Source organism: Erpetoichthys calabaricus, chromosome 1, assembly GCF_900747795.2.
Source record: "Erpetoichthys calabaricus chromosome 1, fErpCal1.3, whole genome shotgun sequence".
Taxonomy (NCBI): Eukaryota; Metazoa; Chordata; class Cladistia; order Polypteriformes; family Polypteridae; genus Erpetoichthys; species Erpetoichthys calabaricus.
The window spans coordinates 61,188,275-61,214,855 of record NC_041394.2 but is presented as its reverse complement, the minus strand read 5'-3'; the positions used below and the strand labels follow the sequence as shown (position 1 = coordinate 61,214,855).

Sequence of the window (26,581 nt, the reverse complement as noted above, 5' to 3'; positions counted from 1 at the left end):
GTGTCAAAAGAGTAATTACAGTACAATACACAGAACAGAACACAAGTAATCTTCAATACAATATAATAGTGCAATAGAAATATTACAAGTACTGAGCAGAATTCAACAGTACATGATATTACATAATACGATTTGGATTTGAGATTCCTGGAGATCTCGGCCAATCAAGTCTTATCCATGGACAGGACTGGTGGGCTTTGTTCTCATCTACATTGTTCTAATGTGCCAGTTGTGGACTTGCTGTCTCTTAGCCAAACTCTGCATGTATGCTACTTTCAGCATCCAGTGTCGTTCAGAGATTCGGAGGCACATCCCAGATTTCTCACTGGGTCTCTTTTTGAACAGCGTTACTAAGGAAGGTGCCTAATCAGATGAATCGGGTGAGTCAGTCTGCTCAGATTTAACAAGGATAGTAAGGTACATCAACTATGGTCATCTTCAGGAGCTCACCACTTGTGTCGTGTTTCCATTCATTCAATGTTCAGAGAGTCAATCACAATAAAATTGAATTACATAAAAATAAAACTTCAAACTATTCTAAATGCTAAATGTAAGCTGTGGGCTGTAAAGTGACACGCACTTCAAAAAAAAAAAACAGACTTAAAACCTGAACTTCTACTGCATTTCAAATTAATTGTGACCTAAACTGAATGTCATTTTGATTTTATTTTGAAACCATGGACGGCTTAAGAACACATTCTTAAATTCAGTTAGATTCAGAATTCCAGGCATTTCCTAGTCAAAATTACCATAATAATACTCATTTTTGCTTTTGTATTGCTTTAGCATAATTATTAGCTACTGGAAGACATTTGTTGTGATAATTTTATTCAGATATAACTAAGGCCATTACAGTTTTAGAATCAGCATTTCAGTTTCAGCTTTCTGTCAGGGCAGCCACTATCTTAGCAAATGAATCGACTTCAACTTCTTATCTTAAGGTGTTATTAGCTGTACTGAGCAATCAAGAATGATCAGACTATATCTTCTGAATTAGCCAGTAGAAGTCAATGCTGCTTCTGGATATGGTTAACATTTGGCTTCTTTTTTTGCACAGTAAAGTTTTAAGTGGAATTTATGAATGTAACTCCATATTGCAGTGCTTGACAAAGGTTTGCCAAAGTAATCCTTTGCCCATGTGGTTACGTATATCAGTTATTGAGGAGTGACAGTTCTTGATGTAGTGCCGTCTGAAGGATCGGAGATCACAGGTGTTCAGCTTAGACTTGCGCCCTTGCCCTTTACGCACTGAAATTCATCCAGATTCCTTGGCTAGCTTAATGATATTATGCACTATAGTGGGAAAATATGCAAATTCCTTCCAAACTTTCTTTGAGGAACATGGTTTTTAAACATTTCAAAAGTTTTTCTCACGTATTTGTCGACAAACTGGAGACCCTCTGCCCATCTTTGCTTTTCGTGGATACTTCTTTTGTACCAAATCATGATAACAATCGCCTGTCTGAAATCACCTCATTATTTAATTATTTTACCTCATTACTGGCCCTAATTTTCCCCCCATCACAACTATTTTTGGAATGTATTGCAGGCCTGAAATGTGGGAATGGATGCATATTAGCAAATGAAATGAAGTTGACCAGACAAGACATGAAATATCTTGGGTTACAGTATCTTGGGAGACTGTCTGTAACGAAATAAAAGTCAAAGTAAATTTAAGAATCACTGACTGTTTTTTTTTTTTTTTGCATTTTCCATAATGTCCCACCTTTTTCTGATTTGGGGTTGTTCATTATGATTCCTATTTGTACTAGAACATATTATAATATTAGCAGTAATCAGGCTACTTGTCAACATCAAAATTCAATGTTTTCCCTTGAGACTGCAGCTTTCTGTTTATTATGTGTGATCCTGTCAATCCTGGGAGTCATCCACCTTAATCCAAAGCCACCCCCTGTCAGCTCCCAGACACCTACAGACTAATTACTTTGGAGCCTGATCTAGTCAGCTCTCATAAGCCTGCATTTTAATCCCCTCAGAACCTGATTTCATTAGACTGTTGCTTCATTGGCTTTTTGTGTCATTGTCGAGATTCAGAATAACAGCACAACCAAAGAGGTAAGGTAAATTTTGTGCTTTTCTTATACACAGCCAGATAGAATAATTAACAATTACAATAGTTTGAATAGAATTAACTTTCAGGTTTCTTAATAAGAACTACAATAGCCATTGTGTTATTTTGCATATTGTATAATATATATTTGCCCAGTTGACACTCTTCTGCTCCACTTATTCCCTCAAAAAGTAAAGTCACTATTAAGTTAAAAACCAAGGAGTCAGTTTTAATAATGATTAAGTGTTCTTTAGTAACTGTTGGCTGCAGAGAGCGTTAGTTCCATGAATGAAACAGGTGCACCTCAGAAAGGTCGTTCCACTTACAGTGCCACCTCAAAACCACAATGATGACCAAGTAACCATTAAACAACATACAGTAAATCAATCAAGACACAAAAAATAAGTTATACTCAGCTTGTATGAAAAAATAATCACAAATCTTGAATGAGGCTCTGTCAGGGGAACCACCATAGCAGTTGATGGAGATGAATGCAGCAGTTAAATGCGGTCTCTCTGTATGCTGGCTGTTATCTTAGATCCTGTTGCTCTATTCAGAAGTTTGGAGGGTGGAGTGAAGAAATTTAAAAGTGACAAAGTTAAGCTGGGTCAACAGCCGTGCAGCTCGAGCATGTCTAGGGTCCAGCAGCTGTGAGGTCTCAAAATGCAACTACATTATAGACAATTTGCTATCTACCATTGAATTCTCATTGTTCTCTCTCCCTGCTTCAGCCTTACGGTGCCACAGGAGACTTGACAAAGAACATTTATGAACCTTGGATCAAGTAAAATAAAATAAAACTGACTTGAATTCCGATGTACACTGGATAAACTCACTTTTTAAATCTTTCAGTTTATTTTAAATAAAGTAGAATAAAAAAATATTTTAGAAGTCAATACAGTACTTAAGAATGCCATTTGGAATGACAACATATACTACTGAAAATCTGTCAAAATGTATATTGTGAAATCTGAAATAAATTGGTTTCAGAATCATTTAGAAGCAGGAACATTCATTATTAATTCTCATAGACCTTAACCAATTAACCTCATATTGGCTAAGAAAAGATACACATTTAAGAAGTTAATTTATATCTTCAAGGTGTATGCTTTTGTCTTTTCCAAAACTTCTTAACATCAGAATGCCCAGCTGGAGTGACCACCATGAGTCTCTTCTGAGGGTTTTCCCAAACAAGAACACCAAGGTCTCTAGCATGATTCCGTAGTACTTCAAAATCCACTTGTGATAAGAACTGGTTGTACAAGACTCCTGCGTACAAAAAAGACCACAATAGTGTTATGTTGTGCCAATACACTTAAATGCTTAATATATTTTTAGTCACTGTATAACAGATCTTTGGTGTAACAGAAACAAAACATCTAATGGAAATAAACTAACTCTGAATAGCAAAAACAATGTCTGGTGTCCTTTAAATAGGGTAGTGTTTTCTGTTTTGATATCTGCTTTGAAGAAAAAAAACCACAAAAAAACACAGAAGTGTTACAGTGAATTCATTCTTTGTTTGCTTAATAACAGAATGAAGCTTGACTCACATATTCAAATATTTAGCAGTCAAGTTATATAGATATACAATATATAACTGGATCATACCTTAGTAAGCATAGGTAACAAAAATATTTTTTCTTCATTATTTTAAAATAAGTGAAATACTTTTAATTGGGAAAAAATAATCTAATTAAATTGCAAGTCCACTTGCAAGAAGACCCTTTTACTATTGAAATTTAGAACACAAGATATTGTGCTTGAGACAATCAAACCATATTATGGTAATCGAAGATTCAATGATTAAAACCGTAATATTCTTCTTTTTAACAAAATGAAAATGGGAAAGCTATATCCTGATGTAATAAAATGACTCTCAATCTCTATTCCTCTGTGCTTTGCTAGGAACCTGCATTAAACACACAAAAAAATCTTATTACTGTTATGACAATGAATTATAAAGAAAGGAAAAAGGGTTTCACAGACAGAAAGTTTAATATAAAAGGAAATGTAAATGACACAGAGTTACAATTTAAACATGTTGTACCACCTGCACCAATTTTTTAAACAAGACACATTTTCAGCACAAGACATTTAAAAATTCCCTAAATGGAAATAAACATTATTGCTCTTTTACATTTTTAAGTTTTCTGGCATTCAACATATTACGGAAGCGTATTAGGGCCACGGTGAAGAAAAAAAAAAACTATATGTCGAGAATAAAGTCGACATGTTGACTTTATTCTCGACATTTCCACTTTAATCTCGACGCTTATGTCGAGAATAAAGTCAACATTTCCACCTTATTCTCAATATTTCTTGTTTATTCTTTCTGTTTATGTCGAGATTAAAGTCGACATATTGACTTTATTCTCTTAGTTTGTCATTAAAGTAGAACATTGTAAACTAAACTTAATCTTAAAATGAACATTTAATTTACTAGATTTTCTCAAACCCCGTCATAAATGATGTAGCACATGAAATGCTTTGTGTTAAGTGTTCCCCAACCCATGTTAATCACTACGTGCTTCTTAAACTGGCTTTCTGTTGCACTAAGAGGAGGCGCAGGCAGCGATCACCATGCAGAATATATTAATTTCATGATATTCCTGCTCCCTGAACATTTACAATGCTAAGATAAATACTTGATATCATTTTCAAGATGAAATGCATTAAAGCATGTACTAATCATGTGGGGGCATGGTGGCGTGGAGGCTGCACTGTTGCCTTGCAGCAAGGGGGTCCCGGGTGTTACCTGCCTTGAGTTTACATGTTTTTCTGGTGGGTTTACTCAGTGTGCTTCAGTTTCCTTTCAAAGTCATGTAGGCAGTGGGGGTTTGTTCTGCTAAACTGCCCCTAGTGTATGTGTGTGCTTGCATTCACCCTGCGATGAGCTGGTACCTCGTTCAGGATTTCTTCCTGCCTCACACACGATGCTTGCTGGGATAGGCGCAACCGTGAATGGATGGCATAATTAAAAATGTACAATGAAGATTTTTTAAAGTTCTCAAATTCCTCTTCAAAGATCTCCTTGAAGATTCTACGTCTCTAAATAATGAATCTGATTTCATTTATTTATTATTTGATTTTAACAAATAATTTTCTTATTAGAATAGTACAACATTATGTAATGATATTTTGGTTGTGTTTGTGTTTTAAATATACCAGAAAGCAGTGTGCTGTAGTAAACAAGGCACAGGGCAGTAAAACACAATTCTCCAGGTTTGATCTTCATTACTAACCCACTGCACACCTCTGTGTCATTTATTCTGCCAATGCTCCAGTTGAAAAAATAGTATGTAAGAAAAAAGGATGGTGGAACTATACTTCTGTATTTGTGGAAGAGAAAGTCTGTGATACGGTTTGCATATTTGCATCTGGAGATCCACAAATTGAGAAAATGAATCACGTTTTTATTCCTGAGCTTTCAGCCCCTACCAGGGGCCTTCATCAGAGGATAATGCTTAGACTGACAAGAATCAAAGGCAATATATAGCAAAAATTACGTAGTTTGGTGGGGGGCTAAGTCAGTGTGAACGGGAGGGGGGTGGGGTTATTGGTTGTAAAGATATTATTTATTATGAACATGTTCTTCTTAAGCTTGAATATGCTGGATTTATGTCCAAATGTCTGCTGATGGCATTCTCATTTGATAGCCATGATTCGGCCAGCTCTCTGGCACTTTTGGTACTGGCCTTAAATCTTACTTGTACATTGTCCCAGTTAAATGTATGTCCTGTTGATTTAGTATGCGTGTAGATCAGTGATCGTGAGTCCTTTCTTCTGACGGCGTTGTGATGTTCATGTATTCGTGTTGCGATTCTTTTTGATGTTTGTCCTATGTATACCGCTGGGCAACAACTGCATGGAATGCTATAAAATGCGTTTCGTGTTTCTGCTGTTGATTTCTTGTTTTCCTTTGGATTACACTCACTACAAAATTCTCTGAAAGTTCAGATTTCTGTAACATTACCCTTTATTAACAATATAGCTCTAACCTAGTGATGAAAGATATATAACAGATTTTACTAATCTAGCCTTGATTTGCTCATAAAATCAGGCAATTTTAACTTCATGTAACAAATGACAGAGGGAACACACTCCTCAGCCTCCCTGGAAAAGTCTATTCAGGGGTCCTGGAGAGGAGGGTCCGTCAGATAGTCGAGCCTCGGATTCAGGAGGAACAGTGTGGTTTTCGTCCTGGTCGCGGAACAGTGGACCAGCTCTATACCCTTAGCAGGGTCCTGGAGGGTGCATGGGAGTTTGCCCAACCAGTCTACATGTGTTTTGTGGACTTAGAAAAGGCATTCGACCGTGTCCCTCGGGGAATCCTGTGGGGGGTACTCCGAGAGTATGGGGTACCGGCCCCCCTGATAAGGGCTGTTCAGTCCCTGTACGATCAGTGCCAGAGCTTGGTCCGCATTGCCGGCAGTAAGTCGAACCCGTTTCCAGTGAGAGTTGGACTCCGCCAGGGCTGCCCTTTGTCACCGATTCTGTTCATAACTTTTATGGACAGAATTTCTAGGCGCAGCCAGGGTGTTGAGGGGGTCCGGTTTGGTGGGCTCAGGATTGGGTCACTGCTTTTTGCAGATGATGTTGTCCTGTTTGCTTCATCAGGCCGTGATCTTCAGCTCTCTCTGGATCGGTTCGCAGCCGAGTGTGAAGCGGCTGGGATGAGAATCAGCACCTCCAAATCCGAGACCATGGTCCTCAACCGGAAAAGGGTGGAGTGCCCTCTCAGGGTTGGTAGCGAGATCCTGCCCCAAGTGGAGGAGTTCAAGTATCTCGGGGTCTTGTTCACGAGTGAGGGAAGAATGGAGCGTGAGATCGACAGGCGGATCGGTGCGGCATCCGCAGTAATGCGGGCGTTGCATCGGTCTGTCGTGGTGAAAAAGGAGCTGAGCCGCAAGGCGAAGCTCTCAATTTACCAGTCGATCTATGTTCCTACCCTCACCTATGGTCATGAGCTATGGGTAGTGACCGAAAGAACGAGATCGCGAATACAAGCGGCTGAAATGAGTTTCCTCCACAGGGTGTCTGGGCTTTCCCTTAAAGATAGGGTGAGAAGCTCAGTCATCCGGGAGGGGCTCAGAGTAGAGCCGCTGCTCCTCCGCATCGAGAGGAGTCAGATGAGGTGGCTCGGGCATCTGATCAGGATGCCTCCTGGACGCCTCCCTGGTGAGGTGTTCCAGGCACGTCCAACCGGGAGGAGGCCCCAGGGAAGACCCAGGACACGCTGGAGGGACTATGTCTCTTGACTGGCCTGGGAACGCCTTGGGATTCTCCCGGAAGAGCTAGAAGAAGTGGCCGGGGAGAGGGAAGTCTGGGCATCTCTGCTCAAGCTGCTGCCCCCGCGACCCGACCTCGGATAAGCGGGAGACAATGGATGGATGGATGGATGGTAACAAATGACACATACACTTTACAGTTTACTTTGAAATTATTTAACTGGTAATAGGGACTTGGTGAACAGTAAACGATTGTTATTTATATATATATATATATATATATATATATATATATATTGTGGCACCCGGCTGGGGTTCATGCCCGGCCGGGATGCCTAGGAGGACCGGAAGAGAGCTTGTACCTCCTCTGGAACACGAGGGGGCGTCCGTCCTGGTTGCTTTGGGGGCCACGGGTACAGAGCTTGGAAGCTCTACCCTGTAGGGGCCCGTGGTCACCGCCAGGGGGGCGCCCCGATGCCTTGGGAGCCCTGGACCTCAGCACTTCCGCCACACCCGGAATTGCTGGGGGGAAGAGGATTGGGGACACCCAGAGGACTTCCGGGTTCACAGCCAGAGCTTCCGCCACATAGGGGTGTGTCTACGGAGGCTCCTCAGGATGCACCTGGAGTCCATCCGGGGTGTATAAAAGGGGCTGCCTCCCTCCGGTCAATGGCAAGAGTCGGGTGGAAGAGGACGAAGCTTGGTGGAGAGGAGTGGAGGCGGACCAAAGGCTGAGAGGGCATTGTGTTGTGTGGCCAGGACTTAAGGGGTGATTGGTGCTGCGGCACTGGGTTTGTGCACTTAAGAACTTGTAAATAATGTATAATAAACGTGTGTGTGGTGAAGCCATCGTGTCTGCCTGTCTGTGTCCGGGCTGTTCCCCACAATATATATATATATATATATATATATATATATATATATATATATATATATATATATATATAAAAAATAAATCCAACGTTTGCCTGTCTGTCTGCATTTCTCGAGAGAACTACTTAACGGACTTAGATTGGGTTTTCTTCTATAATTTGCCTGAACATTCCGGTTGATTTTGTGACGTCTCTCATTTCAGTATGTATCATAGTTCTCATGCAGTACCAATTTATTTGCGTGAATCCGAGAGACATGCAGCAGGCCAAGGGGAGGGGGGCTGGGACCTCCTCACTCATGCACCAGCCTTGGGGCGTGTACCTTACCTCCACTTAGCTAGCGAACTACTTAACAGATTTAGATCAGGTTTTTTTCTATAATTTGCTTGAACATTCTGGTTGGTTTAGCGACTTCTTACATCGTACTAAGAATCATAGTTCACTTGCGGGAGCGATATATTTGCGCTAATCCGAGACAGAGGCTGCAGGCCGTGGGGAGGAGGAAGCGTGACGTTAGGAGTAGGGAGCTGGGCGGGGCCCTCCTCACTGTCCTGTTTCACTATTATGTGGGCAGTGCCACGGGGGACGGCTAGTATTCTATATGTAAAACTACAGAACTCTAGGAGGCAGCACTTATTTTTATTATATGATTATATATGTTCCATTTAAATCACAATCTTGTAATCCTGTAAGGCTGAAAGAAAAAAAGTCACAATCCTCACAATGAACAGCCATTTAGATTTTGTCACAAAAACAATGCAATACCTTCATTAAACTGTAATCTGTCCCTTTCTAGCTCCCATAATCTGATCTGGTCAGTTAGTGTAGGGGGCAACACAGGCACCTGTTAAAACAAAAACAGGAAATGTAGCATCTTTTAAAGAAAGCCACAAACCACACAGTAATAAAGATTGATTGGCTCAGACTTATTTCTTAAATTATCATTGAAACCTAACAGCCACTGCTAAACTCTCTGCTCCCACAAAGAATATAATGTAGCTGTATAAAAAAAGAGTAAACGTAAATAGTAGAATTATTTGAATACATTATTGTTTAATGCAATCCTTCATCACACTAGACATATTGTTATCAGATACCTTGCTTCAAATCTTTTGTTATAGTCTCATCAGTCAAAAATGGAATAAATCACAGGAATTTTCTGCTGTTGTCCTGGGTGGAAAAGACTACCACATGCTAAAAATCACACTAAGCAGAAATTGTAATCTTAACATAAGCAGGGAGAAATAAAAAAATTGTATCTAAGTTCCCTTAGTTGATAGACTGACATTCAAAACAAAATTAAATTTTAGAAACTCGTTTGTTGAGTGTTGATTTAACTTGACATCAAGTTATTGTGTACAATGAAGTGATTTTATTTACCTGTTTCAACATAATTGGATGAGCTCTTGTTCTTAGAAAATGAATGATCTAAAATGACAAAATAGAAAACAAAATATCACAGAATACACATAAAACCAAATGTTTCAATTTTGTAATTAAACTACCATAAGATAGAAAAGAACCCAACCCACCCTGTCCCTGACTGAGCCAAAATATTCTGGGAAAACCCAGGCACCAGAGAAGTGGAGAGGAGGGATAAAGGATCACGATCAAGGAACAACAGCAAAGAACAGTTAAAGAAAACCCCAAAAAAACATCAAAACACAAATGACCAACAGTTAAAAGAAGTAGCAAATTAGCAGCTGTACTCCAAGTTTCAATTGAATTGCTGCACTATTAATCTGTGTTGTGGACAATTTAAAGTCTATTAAATTGTAGAAGGAAGATTGCCAATTATTCACAGTAATGCACTAAGGTGCCTTCCAGCAGGAGGCAAGAATTAATTTGGCTGCCAGTGTACCAAGACAGAATAATTTACATTCCGGAGATTTAACTGGAAGCATTGAGGGGTCTAAATGAAGAAAGATTTAAAGAACATTTTAGAGACATTTTAAAGAAAGAAAAGAAGATAGTAGGTGACATAAATAAGTCCAAAAGTAAAAGACAGGAGGTCAGTGCCAGAATATGTGGAATAAAGTGCTAGATAAACCAAAAAGGCATAATTGACAGTGGTGAGTTTCACAAGCAGCTGATTACCGGGAATTAGATAAAGTCTATGCAGAATTCCTGACAGTTGGAATATACAGAGTAAGATCTAGCACTGGAGAAAGCAGTGTCTTAATGGGGAAAGGCAAGAAGAAAGGTTTTTGTATCAAAGAGGAATCAAGGGAAGACATTTGTAAGACGCTTTACAAAGTAAGAAGTTACAGGATGGAAACAGATTTTTATTGGGAAAGAAAGAGCAAAATAAAGAGCGCAATTGATGGTTTGGTAGAGAGATGCATAGAGAAACTCCACATGCACTGATCGAAACTGAAGGTAGAAAAAGAAACCTGAACTAGGTAAATTAAAATGTGCTTGAAAGATTGAAAAATCGTAAGTCCTGAACTATGAAACAAATCACCATGCATATTGATCCACTTCCGCAGACAAGATAGAAATACGCAGGGCCAACCACCTACTGAGAGAGCAGGGTTATGAAATATGGGAGTGATGGAATTCTATTTTCCAGAGGAAGAAAGAATCTGTTTCATACAGTGCCAGATGTTGACGACATATATAAAAAGAGGAAAGTTTGGAACAGAAATTAGGACTCAAGTCACAAATTTAAGGACTTCTGACTCGACTCAAAAATAATCAAAAACGCTTGCAATTCAACTTGGACTTTTTTTTTTTTAGAACATTAGAACACTCTAGACGAGAACAGGCCATTCAGCTCAACAAAGCTCGCCAGTCCTATCCAGCAATGACTTCCACTTGGACTTCGACCTCTGTCTTATGACTCGTGAAAGCTTGAGGTCTAAAGGCTGGTTTATACTTGACGCTCGCACATGGGGAGTGAGGGCTGCATGGTGAAAATGATGTCAGACATACACACGCACGCAAACCAAAGATACATAGGAGTTCGCTAAACCGTAAGTTAGTAACTGTAAAATAACAGCCAGTTTAACTTTACAGATTCCTACTATTGATCTGAAGCTTTTCAAGTACATTTTATTACATTTACATCTGTTGCTTGCACAGGCTGTTAGGGAGACAACGTGTCCGGCAATTGTCAAAACTGGGCTCCAGTTTGTTAAAAAAGATGGAGACAAACAGGATTAGCCACAATAAAACGGCATGGTGGCAACCCATTAAAAAAATAACGTCAGAAAATAGACAGTATTGAAAAAATAAATGCATAATTAGCTGATAAGGGAAAAAGATATATCAATATCCCATGTTGGCATCCTTCTCTTACTTGTGCAATTTTTGTGCCGGGATGCCAGGATTAGACCTAGATTACACTGAAAGCTAGTTAATCCTTCCTAAATATCAACAATTTCTCGAAAGTTTCTTCAAGCGAGATGGCCTGCATCCGAACAGTTTCAGCGCCCGGGTCCTCTCCGAAAACATATCTAAGCTAATTCGTTTATCTTGACTATCTATCTCTACTCTTAACCCCTTCCGAAATGCTACTGCTGTGCTAGGACATGATAATTGTTTAATAAAATCTTCAGTAAAAGTGCACAACATTAATACTATAATAACTAATCTCAATGCACGTAGAAAATTTAGGCAATATGGGATAAACACCAATAATTTAATTAAAATTACTACTTTAGATGAACAATGTATTAAAACTATAAAAATAGACTATAGATTAAACAAAAAATACACACAGAGAGGCGCTAATAAAAATAACTTAGCTCCTGTTCCAAATATCAATAACGCACATAGTATTCATCTCTGCCCCTCTGAAACATTAAATATGGTACTATTAAATGTTGTAGCTTTAACTAATAAGACGTTTTTTATCAATGATCTTATTAGTGATAGAAAAACAGATTTTATTGCACTTAGTGAAACGTGGCTTAGCTCAGATGGCGCAGCTGTTTTAATCGAATCTGCGCCTCCGGATTACAGTTTTACTCATGCGGATCGCCAAGGAAAGAAAGGCGGTGGCTTGGCAAACATTTACTCAAGCCAGTTAAAGTGTAAAGATGTAAATTTTGGTAAATTCAAGTCCTTTGAGTATCTCACCGTTGTTATTCATGGAGATTCTCACATTCTAGTATTATCCGTGTATAGACCTCCTAAATTCAATGTGTCTTTCTTTGAGGAATTCTCTGACTTAATGTCAATTTTAATTACGAACTATGACACACTCTGAATAGTCGGTCGACTTTAATTTTCATATAGATAATCAGTGTGACCAAAAAGTAAAAGAATTTATGAACCTCCTGGACTCTTTTGATTTGAGACAGCTCGTTAATCAGCCTACACATAAAGCAGGTCATACGTTAGACTTGATTAGTGATTACTAAAGGACTAAAAGTTGATGTAAAGCAGGTCATTGATATTGGTCTATCAGACCATTTTCTTCTACTTTTTAATATAGAAATAATGATAGAAAACACTCATGAGAAGCATATTGTTAAAAATGCTTCTTTGACTCATCAGCAGCTTTAAAACTTACAAACATTCTAAGCAATCAGTCCGTTTATAGTGCCAACTATAATAGCAAGGATAATGTAAATAATAAGGTGGAAAGATTTAATACTAAAGTGAGAGCTGCTGTTGACATATTTGCACCTGTAAAGACAGTTAAAAAAATATTCTAGCATTGTTATACTATGGAAGACCCAAAGAGTGTCTGATTTAAAGAGAACATTTAAACTAACTATCCACTATGAAATATTAAAAGTTAAAATAACATAATACAATAACACAGTCCGTCTTGAGAGGCGCTGCTATTTCTCTAAGATTATAAATAACAATACTAGTAATCCCAGAGTTTTATTCTCGACGATTGATCGTCTGCTAAACCCAGGTAACTCAAAGGAATGCCTCCTAAGTATTTCCAGTAAATCCTGTGAGGCTATTGCTGTATTTTTCAATCAAAAAACTAATGATATTAGAAATAACATAGTATATCTTCCCAACACTAAGGATCCTCCTAAACCCCAGTATTCCGTTATAAACAAATTAAACTCTTTCACTAGGATAGATTTACCTGATTTACATAAAATAATTTCTCAACTGAAACCCTCCACCTGTGTCCTTGACCCAATACCAACAAATTTTTTCAAAGAAGTATCGGGCGTGCTAATTGATAATGTTCTTGACATAGTAAATTCGTCTAATTAGATATGGGGGTCTTTCCAGACTGTCTTAAGACTGCTGCAGTTAAACCCCTACTTAAGAAAAATAATCTCGACCCCTCTGCTCTTGAAAATTTTAGACCCATCTCCAACCTGCCTTTCTTAAGTAAAATTCTAGAGAAGGCAGTCATTATGCAGTTAAATAACCACCTCAATAAACATGCTATTCTTGATAAATTTCAGTCAGGTTTTAGAACAAATCACAGCACAGAAACTGCACTCGTTAAAGTAGTAAATGACTTGCGGGTAAATGCAGACAGAGGCCATTTATCTGTTCTCATCCTCTTAGATCTGAGTGCCGCATTTGACACCATTGATCATAATATTCTTAGAAATCGCCTTAGTCAATGGGTGGGCCTCTCTGGCAGTGTCTTAAATTGGTTTGAATCCTACCTGGCAGGGAGAAAATTCTTTGTCAGTTGTGGTAATTACAACTCAAAGACACATGATATCCTATATGGTGTTCCACAAGGCTCTATCCTGGGTCCGCTGCTTTTCTCAATCTACATGCTTTCGTTAGGTCAGATTATCTCAGGGCACAATGTGAGCTACCACATCTATGCTGATGGCACACAGCTGTATTTATCAATAGCACCTGATGACTCCGATTCTCTTGATTCACTAACACAATGTCTGACTTGTATTTCAGAATGGATGAACAGTAACTTTCTCAAGCTAAATAAAGAGAAAACTGAAATCTTAGTGATTGGCAAAAATGGATACAATGAGGCTATTAGAAATAAACTGGATGCATTAGGATTAAAAGTCAAGACGGAGGTAAAAAGCTTAGGGGGTAACTGTTGACTGTAATCTGAATTTTAAATCGCATATTAATCAGGTCACTAGGACAGCATTTTTTCACTTAAGAAACACAGCAAAAGTTAAACCTCTTATATCATTTAAAGATGCTGAGAAATTAGTTCACGTGTTTGTTTTCAGTCGGCTAGATTACTGTAACGCAATCCTCTCAGGAATACTCAAAAAAGACAAATCGTTTGCAACTAGTGCAGAATGCAGCTGCTAGAATCCTAACCAGGAAAAGAAAATCCGAGCACATTTCTCCAGTTTTTATGTCACTACACTGGTTACCTGTATCATTCAGGATTGACTTTAAAATTCTGCTTATGGTTTATAAAGCCTTAAATAATCTCGCCCCATCTTATATATCGGAATGTCTGACATCTTATATTCCAAATCGTAACCTCAGATCCTCAAATGAGTGTCTTCTTAGAATTCCAAGAGCAAAACTTAAAAGAAGTGGTGAGGCCACCTTCTACTGTTATGTACCTAAAATCTGGAATTCGCCAGGCTAATACAGTGAATTTAATATAATATGAATTTCCCCTTGGGATTAATAAAGTATCTATCTATCTATCTATCTATCTATCTATCTATCTATCTATCTATCTATCTATCTATCTATCTATCTATCTACCTACCTACCTACCTACCTACCTACCTACCTACCTACCTACCTACCTACCTACAGTGGAGCACTTTAAAAAAACTGCTGAAAACACATTATTTTAACATGGCCTTCTCATAACTTCACTGTAATTTAATCCTGATACTCTGTATATCCAATTCATTATAATAACTATTCATGGTGGCTCTAAAATCTGTACTAACCCCTACTCTCTCTTCTGTTTCCTTTTCCGGTGTCCTTTTGGTGGTGCCATCTACTCAAAGCACCGTGATGTTCCAACAGTGATGGATTAAAAGCCAGAAGTCTGCATGACCATCATCATCAAGTCCTTCCGTGAGAACCCTAAAAACAAAGAGGACTATTTCATTTATGTTAGGTAGCATGCCCAGAGGGGACTGGGCGGTCTCGTGGCCTGGAACCCCTACAGATTTTATTTTTTTCTCCAGCCTTCTGGAGTTTTTTTTTTTTGTTTTTTCTGTCCCCCCTGGCCATCGGACCTTACTCTTTTCTATGTTAATTAATGTTGTCTTATTTTAATTTATTTTGTCTTTTATTTTTCTTTTCTTCATTATGTAAAGCACTTTGAGCTACTTTTTGTATGAAAATGTGCTATATAAATAAATGTTGTTGTTGTTGAAAGGATAACCAGAAACATTAAAAAAAACTGAGCAAAAAAATTGTCTCTATGACTGTGTAGGACAGACTGGCATTATCCATTTTGCCAGGCTGGTACCCAAATCCTGTCTTAACAAACTTTTGCAAGAACCTTTTATTGCCAACTAAAGTCTCAGTTTGCCTGACTGGGCCTCCCTTTGGAATGCAGCATCTGTAGACTTATCTGATAAGATGATTGATACCACACCATGTAACAGTCAGGGACTTCTCTCTCTCTCTCTCTCTCTCTCTCTCTCTCTCTCTCTCTAACGTGTGAAATGAACTAAAGTTCTGAACAAAGGACAATAAATTAAGGATTAGTAATATTGATGGACACAATTATGCACCAGTGGTCATTCAAGAGGATGGACTTATGTGCACCCAAGAAGCCAATGATACAACCTCTATTCCTGTCTACAAAAACCCAAGTAATACCATAAAAACTGCTTATCTCTCACTTTGCTACACCTTGATCTGACCATAATTTGGCTGCCCATAGCCTGAATCCATAGCTGATAGGGTGTGGCTGCAACAGAGGTCAAAGCTATCTCTCTACTCCAAAGGCACCCGTGCTGGACTGAAAAGGTAGAATACTTGTCGGTGTCTGAGTTTTTGTGTTCTGTTTTTGGACAAGGTTTCGATTAGTCCAACCTTGCTGAGGGACAGCGAGGACAGGAACAAGAGAAACAGACTATATGTAAATCATGTGTTCATCTTGCTAACGACAGTCACTGTGTGATCACCAGTTGACTTAGCAGCCATAACTTTGCCAGCATCTGAGGATACTTTGTATAAAACCTTTGAAGAGAAGATTGCAGTACTGCCTACCACCAAAAGGCGATGAAGGATATCTCCTAAACAAAGAAAAGAAAGTACACTGAACACGTGTTTGGAGAAAGTCAACCAGGAAAGGAATCAAGCATCGCTCACCGCAAACCATATGTATCCTTTAATTCAGAGAATTATTAACTGTAATTTAACAGGACAAAGCCAGCAGGACTAAAGATAATAATCTTGTGAAGAATACATTCTGGATATAAGTTTCTCATCCTAAAACCAAAAGGAAAGGGCAAAGCAGCACTTCACACATGCACACACACTCATACACTGAGACTGAGAACTCTGTGTGGTGGGGGTTGTTCCCTGAGCCATGACAAATGCTAGCTGCTGTGAGAAAATGAATGCCACTTGCCAGCAATAAAACTTTACAACCAGCTAGACAACTCTTCCTTCTTAAACTCATGAATTGAAAATTCAGGATTCTTAACGTCATGTGCCATTTCCTGTAAGAGAGGAAAGTTCCATCTAAGCCAAGAGACAGAAGTGATAAGTTACGTGCCTTTTTCTATATGAGAGAAAGAGTTAAATGAAGCTTTAGTATTTTTTGTTTTGTACTGTTTATGTCAAGTAGTACTAGGGTGTTGTACCGTGTTAGCCATTATGAATGTAGAGAAAAGCCAAGCAAAATGACACCTTTTATTGGCTAACTAAAAAGATTACAATATGCAAGCTTTCGAGGCAACTCAGGCCCCTTCTTCAGGCAAGATATAACTTGATTCACTTCATGATATTCCTGCTCTCTGAAAATTTATAATGTTAAAATAAATACTTGATATACTTTTCAGGACGAAATGCATTAAAGCAGGTATTAAACATGCACGGTAGTGTGGCAGTAGTGCTGCTCCCTCACAGTAAGGGGTCCCCAGGTGTACATTCAGTTTAGAAAACTTTATGGCAGGTGTGACGAGGCTCCAAAAAACTGGATGTATGAATGGGTATCGCACAGGTTTAACTTAAATATTGTGTAAATGTTGGGTTCGTGATCTGGTGTTCGGAGACATGAACACAGAATTCAATGGACGTTCATCACTTTATTGCATGCGTGCCGTCTCTGTCTGACATACCAAACCCCCAGTTCCTATCCTTCCTTTTTTCTTTCTTCACATAACCAATCACCACAGAATAAACATCTTTGTGAAATTAAAACTAGTTATATACTTAGACCACAGAGTGTTCAGAACTTTAAAAAAAAAAACCTTCGTTATGCATGTTTAATTATGCCATACATTCAGAGTTGTGCCCATCCCAGCAAGCATTGCGTGCGAGGCAGGAGAAAATCCTGAACGGGGTGCCAGCACATCGCAGGGTGAATACGAGCAATACATACACTAGCAGGGTTAATACAGCATAACAAAACCCCACATCCTACATGACTTTGAAAGGAAACTGAAGCACGCCGAGTAAACCCACCAGAAAAATATGCAAATTCAAAGCAGGGAACACCAGGGACCCCATTGCTGCAAGGCAGCAGTACAACCTCCTCTTAGTGCAAGAGGAAGTCAGTTTAAGAAGCACGTAGCAATTAACATGGGAACACTTAACACAAAGCATTTAATGTGCTACATAACTTATGACAGGGTTTGAGAAAATCTAGTAAATTAAACATTGACTTTAGGATGAAGTTTAGTTAAGGATGTTCTACTTTAATAACAAATTATGAGAATAAAGTCAACATGTCGACTTTAATCTCGACAAACAGCGAGAATAAAGTAGAAATGTCGAGAATAAAGTCAGCATGTCGACTTTATCGTCATAAGCGTTGATAATGGTTGATAACATAATGGTCCACATCCGACCTTTTAAATCCAAAGTATCTCCAGACAACAGACGTGACTCCTTTTTCCAGCAAAAGTTCTTCTGTGTCATCATGTTCAACTTTATTACCTGCTACAGCTTCAGTTTCAGAATGTTCTCTGTCTATTTTCACAGCGCAATACCTCCACTACCGCATGTACTCCGTTGCATGTGTGTTTAGCGGTGTAGCAGTGAAAAAGTTCCCCCTTAAACAGTTTCCCACTGCGCCATGTTCTGAACGTTGTTTAGGCAATTTAAACCGGTGTTACAGTATAAGAAAAATCCATATCATAACAAAAATAAAAAACGGTTTTTGGTATGAACCGGTATACCGTCCAGCACTAATCTATATATTTCCATATATCCATCTCTTATTATCCTTATGTTAAAAATAAATTGTATTATTTTGCTTATTTGAACAAGTATGTCTGGCTTATTTGTGAAAACAAGTCTTTGGCCACATTTTGAATCACAACAGAGAAAGTGAAAGTGTTAATATAGACTTTCATTGATAAATTAACCTTGCTCATAAATTGTACAGATCTCTTCAGATTTTTGGCATCCTTACCGGAACATGAAACAGAAATCTCACACCCTATTTACTGCATTCATTTGCCGTCCTGTGGTGGGTGTCTTATTAATTACTAATGAACGAAGACTCCTACAACTATTACTTCCTTCATCAGTAAACTGATGGGAAACACTAGAGTATGATCACCTTCTCAATTCTCCCCTTACTGTTCAGTGAGGAAAAAAAACATTTTACTTTAATAAAATGCATAAAATTATTTGTTTACTTACTACTTCTCCTTCAATTATATCAAAACCAGCAGAAATAAGAGAAGCTAATGTGGATTGTTGCTAAAGTACAAGATTACTGTATCATGCATGTTTTTTCTGTTGCATTTATGAGTGAGTTTTTTTTTGTGATTTAACCGTGTACTTCATCGTTATTAAAATTTCATGATTATATTATTTTCTTTCTTCTTGGTTTATTATTTCATTACATTTACTGTATATGTATTTTCTTTATTAATAATATATATTTTATGTTTTTTGTTGAATTAATTTTACTTTAATTATTGCTCTTTACAATCTGTTATGTTAATGTACAACTCTATTTTATGATTTATTATTCCTACTTACTTTCAGCCATTATCACTAAACTGGTGTTGCACAGTATTAGTGCTTCTGCCTAGCATAATGGAGATTAGGGATCAAATCCTGGTTGCTCCCTGTGTGAAGCTTGCGTATTCCTTTTCTGTCAGTCATCCACAAACATAAGCACCTGGAGTTTGTAAAACGTTACAACTTTAACTGGAACCGTATTCTATGGTCTGATGAAACAAAAATTTAAATTTTTGGCAATAAACATGCAAAGTGGGTTTGGTGTAAAAAGAAGGATGGCTATACAGTGATCCCTCCACGATCGCGGGGGTTGCGTTCCAGAGCCCCCCGCGAAAGGTGAAAATCCGCGAAGTAGAAACCATATGTTTATATGGTTATTTTTATATTGTCATGCTTGGGTCACAGATTTGCACAGAAACACAGGAGGTTGTAGAGAGTCAGGAACTTTATTCAAACACTGCAAACAAACATTTGTTTCTTTTTCAAAAGTTTAAACGTGCTCCATGACAACACAGAGATGACAGTTCCATCTCACAATTAAAAGAATGCAAACATATCTTCCTCTACAAAGGACTGCACGTCTGGAGCAGAGAATGTCAGAGAGAGAGAGAGAGAGAAGCAAACAAACAGAAATCAATAGGTGCTTTTTGGGCTTTTAAGTATGCGAAGCACCGTGTGGGAAGCATGTCGCTTGACAAAGCAGCTGCAAGGAAGTGAGCAATGTGAAGGTAGTCTTTCAGCATTTTTTAGACGAGCGTCCGTATCCTCTAGGGGTGCTTCTCAGCCATCTGCTAATAGCGTCCATTGTATGAAATCAGCTGGGCAAACCAACTGAGGAAGCATGTACCAGAAATTAAAAGACCCATTGTCCACTGAAACCCACGAACCAGCGAAAAATCCGTGATATATATTTAAATATGCTTACATATAAAATCCGTGATAGAGTGAAGCCGCGAAAGTAGAAGCGCGATATAGCGAGGGATTACTGTAATGAAAAGAACCTTGTCCCAACTGTGAAATATGGTGGAGGTTCTGTGATATTGTGGGGCTGTTTTTCCTCCAAAGGCCCTGGAAACATTGTTAGGGTACATGGCATCATGGATTCTATGAAATATCAGGAGATTTTAAATCAAAACCTGTCTGCCTATGTCAGGAAACTAAAACTGGGTCATAATTGGATCTTCCAGCAGGATAATGATCCAAAACACATGTCCAAATCAACCCTGCAATGGTTAACTGACCACAAAATCAAAGTTTTGCTATGGCCATCTCATTCTCCTGACCTGAACCTTATTACAAACCTGTGGAGTGAGTGTTATAATAAGTATGTTATAATATTAAGTTTAATGTCACTGTCTCTGTGCAGACATTTTAAACTCTGTTTTGCTTTTCTTTGTACATGCATATCTGAGCCATATTTAGTACAAAGGGGCTCAGCATTTAGAATTGCCAAGCCAAGCATAGGACTAGATAGCCAAAGACAGCTGCAGGAATGTATAGTCAGCCTAAAGACAGAATAGTATACATCTGTCCTCTATCAGCACAAAATCTTCTTTCCTTGTTTGGAGATTGAGACAACTGCAAGTAGGCATTGTGCTATTCCTGTATTTTTGGAGGTGGGGTTGAGTCCTTTCCTGTTCTTGTTTGGAGACCAGAGAGAAAGCCTGCACATGGAGAAACCAGTATATAAGGCTTGAACTGCTGCCAATACACTTTGAAGCTGATGGAAGGAAGATTATGTCATCCGTCTGGAAAATCCTTTCAGCGCAGCGAATGAAAGATGGCAGACTGCATAGAGCAAAATCCCACCTTGATAAAAGTTTGTCATAAGCTTCCTGTTCTGTAATGCCGCGTAAAGTCGTCAGTAAAGAAAGCTATTAAAGTATATCCTTTTCTCTGAAGTGATTTTGTACTGCCGTAGCACTATGGGAGGGATATCGCCTTTTAATATTATATCTCTATATTTTTCGGTTACTTAACACGCCGCAATTTCAAAAGAACACATTTCCAGAGAGCTAGTGCCTCCTAAGGAAACAGTGAGCTGAAGTGAAGAGTACACAGGAGATGGCCTAGGACCCTGGATGATCTAGAGAGATTACGTAAAGAAGAATGGTCTCAGATGCCCTGCTCTGTATTCTCCAACCTTATAAAAGGTTACAAGAGAAGACTCCTTGCTGTTATATTTTAAAAGGGAGGTTGTACAAAGTATTAAATGCAGGGGTGCCAACAATTGTGGCACATGTTTTTCTTAAAAATATTTATTTCTTGATGAGGGCTTTGTTTTTCTTTGAATTAACTTGTTTCAATTAAAAGTCAGATGTTTCTCATTTTTTCAATGCAAGATGACAGTTCTTCAGCAAGCAGTGATTTTTTCTAACCCTTCTTGCTATTTTTTACAAGAGGTGCCAGTAATAGTTGAGGGCACTGTATAAGGATATGACATGAATGGAATCTGAAAATATAATATTGGGGGGAATAGATGGAAAATGCCAACAGTTCAAGAGAGAAGTCAAAGAGTAAAGGAGACAAAGGACAGCCCTGTCTAGCTCCCCAAATACTGGGGAAGGGATCCAAGATATTTATATTAGACAAGAGGACTGCAGAGAGGAAAAAGTAAGGAGTCTTGACCAGATTTACAAAACCTGTACAAAAGTCCATTATGTGCACTAAGAATTGCCAATTCCTGAAGTCAAAAGCCTTCTCATGATCAAGAAAAAGAAGAGCAGCAGGGCTTGAAAGGGAAGGAACCAAATCAACAATATGCAGAAGTCTACGAATGTTATCAAAGAGAGTATGAATGGGTGAGTTTCTGTAAGTGATGGGCCTGAACTTTAGCAATGAGAAATTGGGGGCCTATATCTCTGACACAGAGTAGGGTTTTTACCTATCTTTAAAAATTGAGTAATAACTGCCATGTTATTTCTAGGGTTTAGATGGCCAGAAAAGGTGGCTTCACTAACCACATCAAACAGGGGAAGAGACAGAGACACCCATTTATCCACAGGGCCTCGCCTGTGCTCATAGAGTCTAGCTCCTCTAAGCTTAGCCAATGAAAAAGTAACATATAGAAAAGAAGCTTCTTTCCCTGTGAGACGGGGAAATGGAAGGATGTTGAGGAATGATTTGATATCAGAGGGGAGGGGTACTAGAGTTGTCAATAAATAGTCTAGAGTGGAAATCTGAAAAATTCCTTATTGATTTTACGAGAATCATTTAAAATGTATGTATGAATGATTGTATGACATTTTATTTGATTCTGAAAGTAAGCAGCCAACTTGGCTTAGTCCTAGAGATGTATTAGTGATTTCTAGTATGATGATTTATTGACCTTAGGGGGCCATGCTCTTTCTAGGGATGAGAGCTTAGGCTCAATTTCCTTCATGTTTTGGAGTTTACAGTGTAAGAAAAGGAAAACAGTAAAGCCCCAAATAAAGTCTTTAATTGCATCCAAAAATCACACCTGCATTAGCTGCAGAACCAGTACAGAATGTTAGAAACTCATCTACATTGAGAGCAGGTTGTTTATAAACAAATTGTTTTTCAGAAGAAAGGTACTGAATTTCCACCTCTGAGCATGGGACCTAAAAAATGGAAGGTGCAACTGCAAAAGGTTAAATATGTGGTTGGATAAGGCAGATGAGACCAATGAGTCATCTGCAACAAAACAAGCAATGGCACATAATGTAAAACTATGATCAATATAACATTATGAATTATGAAAGGAAAAGAAAAAAATGAATTCTCTCCCTCAAGGTAAGTAAATGAAATGGAGCTATTAAATTAAGATTGCCAACAGAAGATTGGACTCAGTGTAACAATGGACTTAGTGTTGCCTTCACCTTAATGCTGACCAGAATTTAAGAAGACAGCTAGTTAAGTCGGAAAAGGAGGGGTGATATGAGATACAGCCATGTGCAGAGATGAAAAATAATTTGCAACCGCCCAGCTTGGCCTGCAAGAAACAGAATCAACCCAAGCTGTCGTCACCCAATCCCAAATTCTTAATTTGTAAGTTGTACCACGATAGAGTAAGAACACTACATCTTCTAGATTGAGCAGAGGATGGCACCGCAACCCTGTAATACTTGCTGTAACAACATGAGACATCCAGAGCCAGCAGATGATGGAAGAAATCTAGGAGGCAAGGAGTACTTCTGACCTGAATTCATGGCTTTCATGTTCCACTAAATAATGTTAAGCGTTGCCATAATTCAGTTAATAAAACAGACTAACTGGAGATAAAGTGAAATAAAAAGAAAAGGAAGTAGTAGTGTGCTGTTGTCTAGTGATTGATACCTTTACAGATATAAAAACCTAAAGTTCCCTCAGCTTATGCATCTTGCCAAATCCACCCAAACAACCTGAAATCCACCTCCAACAATGCCCCGAACAATGTGTAATCACCAGAAAAAACAAAAGAAAGCAAGAAGGCCCCAACACACCTCCAACTTCTAATATTCACATCCCTGACTATACCACAAACCACCATGGCAGCAGGCCCACTCACCTGAGTATAATGCAAAGAAACTAGCAAAAAATGAGAACAAGAAGAGGGGCCCAAAATCACCCCCAACCTTCACTCTCATAATTAATCACAAAGATTAAATAATGTCTTACAATAGTATGTGCAATGTGAAGAACAAGCAAGAAACAAAGGACAAAAAGCTGAAGGGACAGGATTAGATGTGGCATCTGGCTACCCACAATGACCCTGAAAATGCCATAAGGCTATGGCTCTCCTATCTCTATCAAACAGAAAAGTAATGCAAAAGTCCCTCAATTTAACACCATTGCCGGTAAATAAAACATCACCAAAATTCAATGAAGAATATAAAAAACATTTTAACAGTCTAAAGAAGGATGAAGCCCAGCTGCATTCACTTTTTGAGCAACACGCCCATTCACATACCTGTGCACTGTAAAGGAACTGAAATCCAGTTAAAGGAAAATCCTGTAAAATTAATATTTTGAATATGACATGCCTCCTTTAGAATTAGTTGGTGGTCTGAAAACTTTATAAATTTAATTATGAGAGGCTGGAGACCAAAACCATCTGCATAGTCAATGTACACCTTAAGAGTCGGCATGATCTTGGGGCAATGTTTGAGAGATTTGGGGACCATTTGGGCTAAGAAAATGGATTGAAATGCCTTTCTCAGTTTTTAGGTTATCACTTTAAGCCTTGTCTTCTTGATTGACAAGTTTAATTTTCAAGTCAGCATCTTCACACAACATGTTGATTTCCAAATTGTGATGGGATACAGTGGACTGTAAAGCTTTGACATCACTATTTAATTTTACCTTCTTAGTAGCCTTCAGCTCAGCATATGTACCACTGAATGTGAGGAGATTTTTCATAAAGTTCCAGTAGGCATCCAATAGTGGACTCCTATGGAGTATGCTGTAGTTTAATAAGTTAAAAGCTAAGGAATGCAGTCTCCAGCCTGAAGAAGACATTTGTTTTCGGTGACAGTATCAGTATACAGTCATTTTAAATATTACTAGTATGACTGGACAAAATGCTGAACCAAAATGCTTATTTGGTGTGGGAGCGGAGTTGGAGATCTAGCCAGCCATCAGACTGAAGCATCACGTGACTCACTTACCAAATGTTTCTTTAATCACATTACCAAATGAAATATTCTGATATGAATTGTGACCACCACAATTTATCGAAGGTATAAACTTTTGGGGGCGGCACGGTGGCGCAGTGGGTAGCACTGCTGCCTCGCAGTTGGGAGATCTGGGGACCTGGGTTCGCTTCCGGGGTCCTCCCTGCGTGGAGTTTGCATGTTCTCCCCGTGTCTGCGTGGGTTTCCTCCAGGTGCTCCGGTTTCCTCCCACAGTCCAAAGACATGCAGGTTAGGTGGATTGGCAATTCTAAATTGGCCCTAGTGTGTGCTTGGTGTGTGGGTGTGTGTCCTGCGGTGGGTTGGCACCCTGCCCAGGATTGTTTCCTGCCTTGTGCCCTGTGTTGGCTGGGATTGGCTCCAGCAGACCCCCGTGACCCTGTGTTCGGATTCAGCGGGTTGGAAAATGGATGGATGGATGGATAAACTTTTGGGCTGATAAATTTTGTGTAACTACCACAGAGATAGGCATGTATAAATTATGACAGAAAAGGTTAACACTGTAAAGCAAAAAACAGGTTACTGTTAATTTCATGATGAAAAATAAAGTCAGAAAGATTAGGAAAATACAGTGCCTCGTGTTTATTACCTATATTTTTTGTATAAGACTAATCTTCACTTTTTTTTTCATTTAAACACTGATGCTGATAAACAGGAGTTTTTCTGTAACTATTAAATATAATTAACATTCTTTTCATTTTAATAGTTTTCCCTAAGCATAATGAAAAAATACTTCAAAAAGATACTGGGCACTGGATACTGGGTAACATGTTATAATTAAGCCTAACGCAGAGACATTAAAACTGCTCTGTGCAAGGATAAATTACCTGTTCTGCAGTGATGCCATTTGCTATAGCCTGCTGGACACTTTCTCTGGTAACTTGTGCCACCACGAAGTTTGGGAAATGACAAAGCATTTCAGAAAACAATGCCACCAAAGCAATCTGCAATGCAGACTCTGAAAATAGTGAAAAAAATAAATAAATAATTACAAACACATATGGAGAGCTCAGTAAAAAGTAAAAAATAAAACAAATGATTTTAAAAATGTCATTTAATAAGAATAACAAATATCTCTCCTTTCTATATAACAATGAACATTTAGCCAAAATATAATAATTCAACAATAAATATCTACAATGTGCATGATGCATGTAAATTGGTCACTTCAGAGTGAAATACTAATTTTTGAGAATTTAAAAATTTTGTTGCAATACACTTAAGGTCACATTTTTAAATGTAGTTTATAACCACAGAAAAGTGTAGCTAAAGACTAGGTTTAAAAAATAAGCCCCTCAGTTAGAGAAAAAAAAAATCTGCATCCACTAACCACTTCACCAATTAATCCATGTAAACTGGTCTCATTGATTATGATGCATGTAATTTCAATGCATTATTACTAAGTTTTACAAAAATAAACAAACAATCTCGAAATCCTGCCTCTTTTAACATTCATAATCTCTAGAAGACATTCTCTTACATCTTGGGTGTAGTCAGTGGCATGACATCTGAACTGACCCTATTTAAAACCTCTTTATAATAAGCAGCAGGAAGGAGTTGTAGATATAACCTTGTTGGTGTTTATCATGGTGGCAACCCTGTTACAACTAGGGCTAAAAAGATACAAGAACAGGTGTTTGTACTATTCAATGGGGGTCTTTAAGACATTACACTACATTAGAGATTAGAATGAAACTCATTGCTACTCAAAATAAATGAATAAATCAATGA

At 38.4% G+C, this 26,581-nt stretch overlaps 1 protein-coding gene across 4 annotated transcripts in view; it reads right to left on the bottom strand.

Annotated features, from left to right (window-relative positions):
* Window positions 1-2,903: 2,903 nt before the first annotated feature.
* gtf2h4 (general transcription factor IIH, polypeptide 4) overlaps window positions 2,904-26,581 on the bottom strand; it is a 104,823-nt gene continuing 81,145 nt past the window's right edge. For all 4 annotated transcript variants that reach the window (XM_028800570.2, XM_028800585.2, XM_028800577.2 and 1 more), the window contains exons 11-14: window positions 25,678-25,808; window positions 9,555-9,602; window positions 8,940-9,018; window positions 2,904-3,340 (exon numbers count right to left, since the gene is read on the bottom strand). In XM_028800570.2, coding sequence (XP_028656403.1) covers window positions 3,168-3,340; window positions 8,940-9,018; window positions 9,555-9,602; window positions 25,678-25,808 — 431 coding nt within the window. In that variant the 3' untranslated portion in view covers window positions 2,904-3,167. The remainder of the gene's footprint in view (window positions 3,341-8,939; window positions 9,019-9,554; window positions 9,603-25,677; window positions 25,809-26,581) is intronic.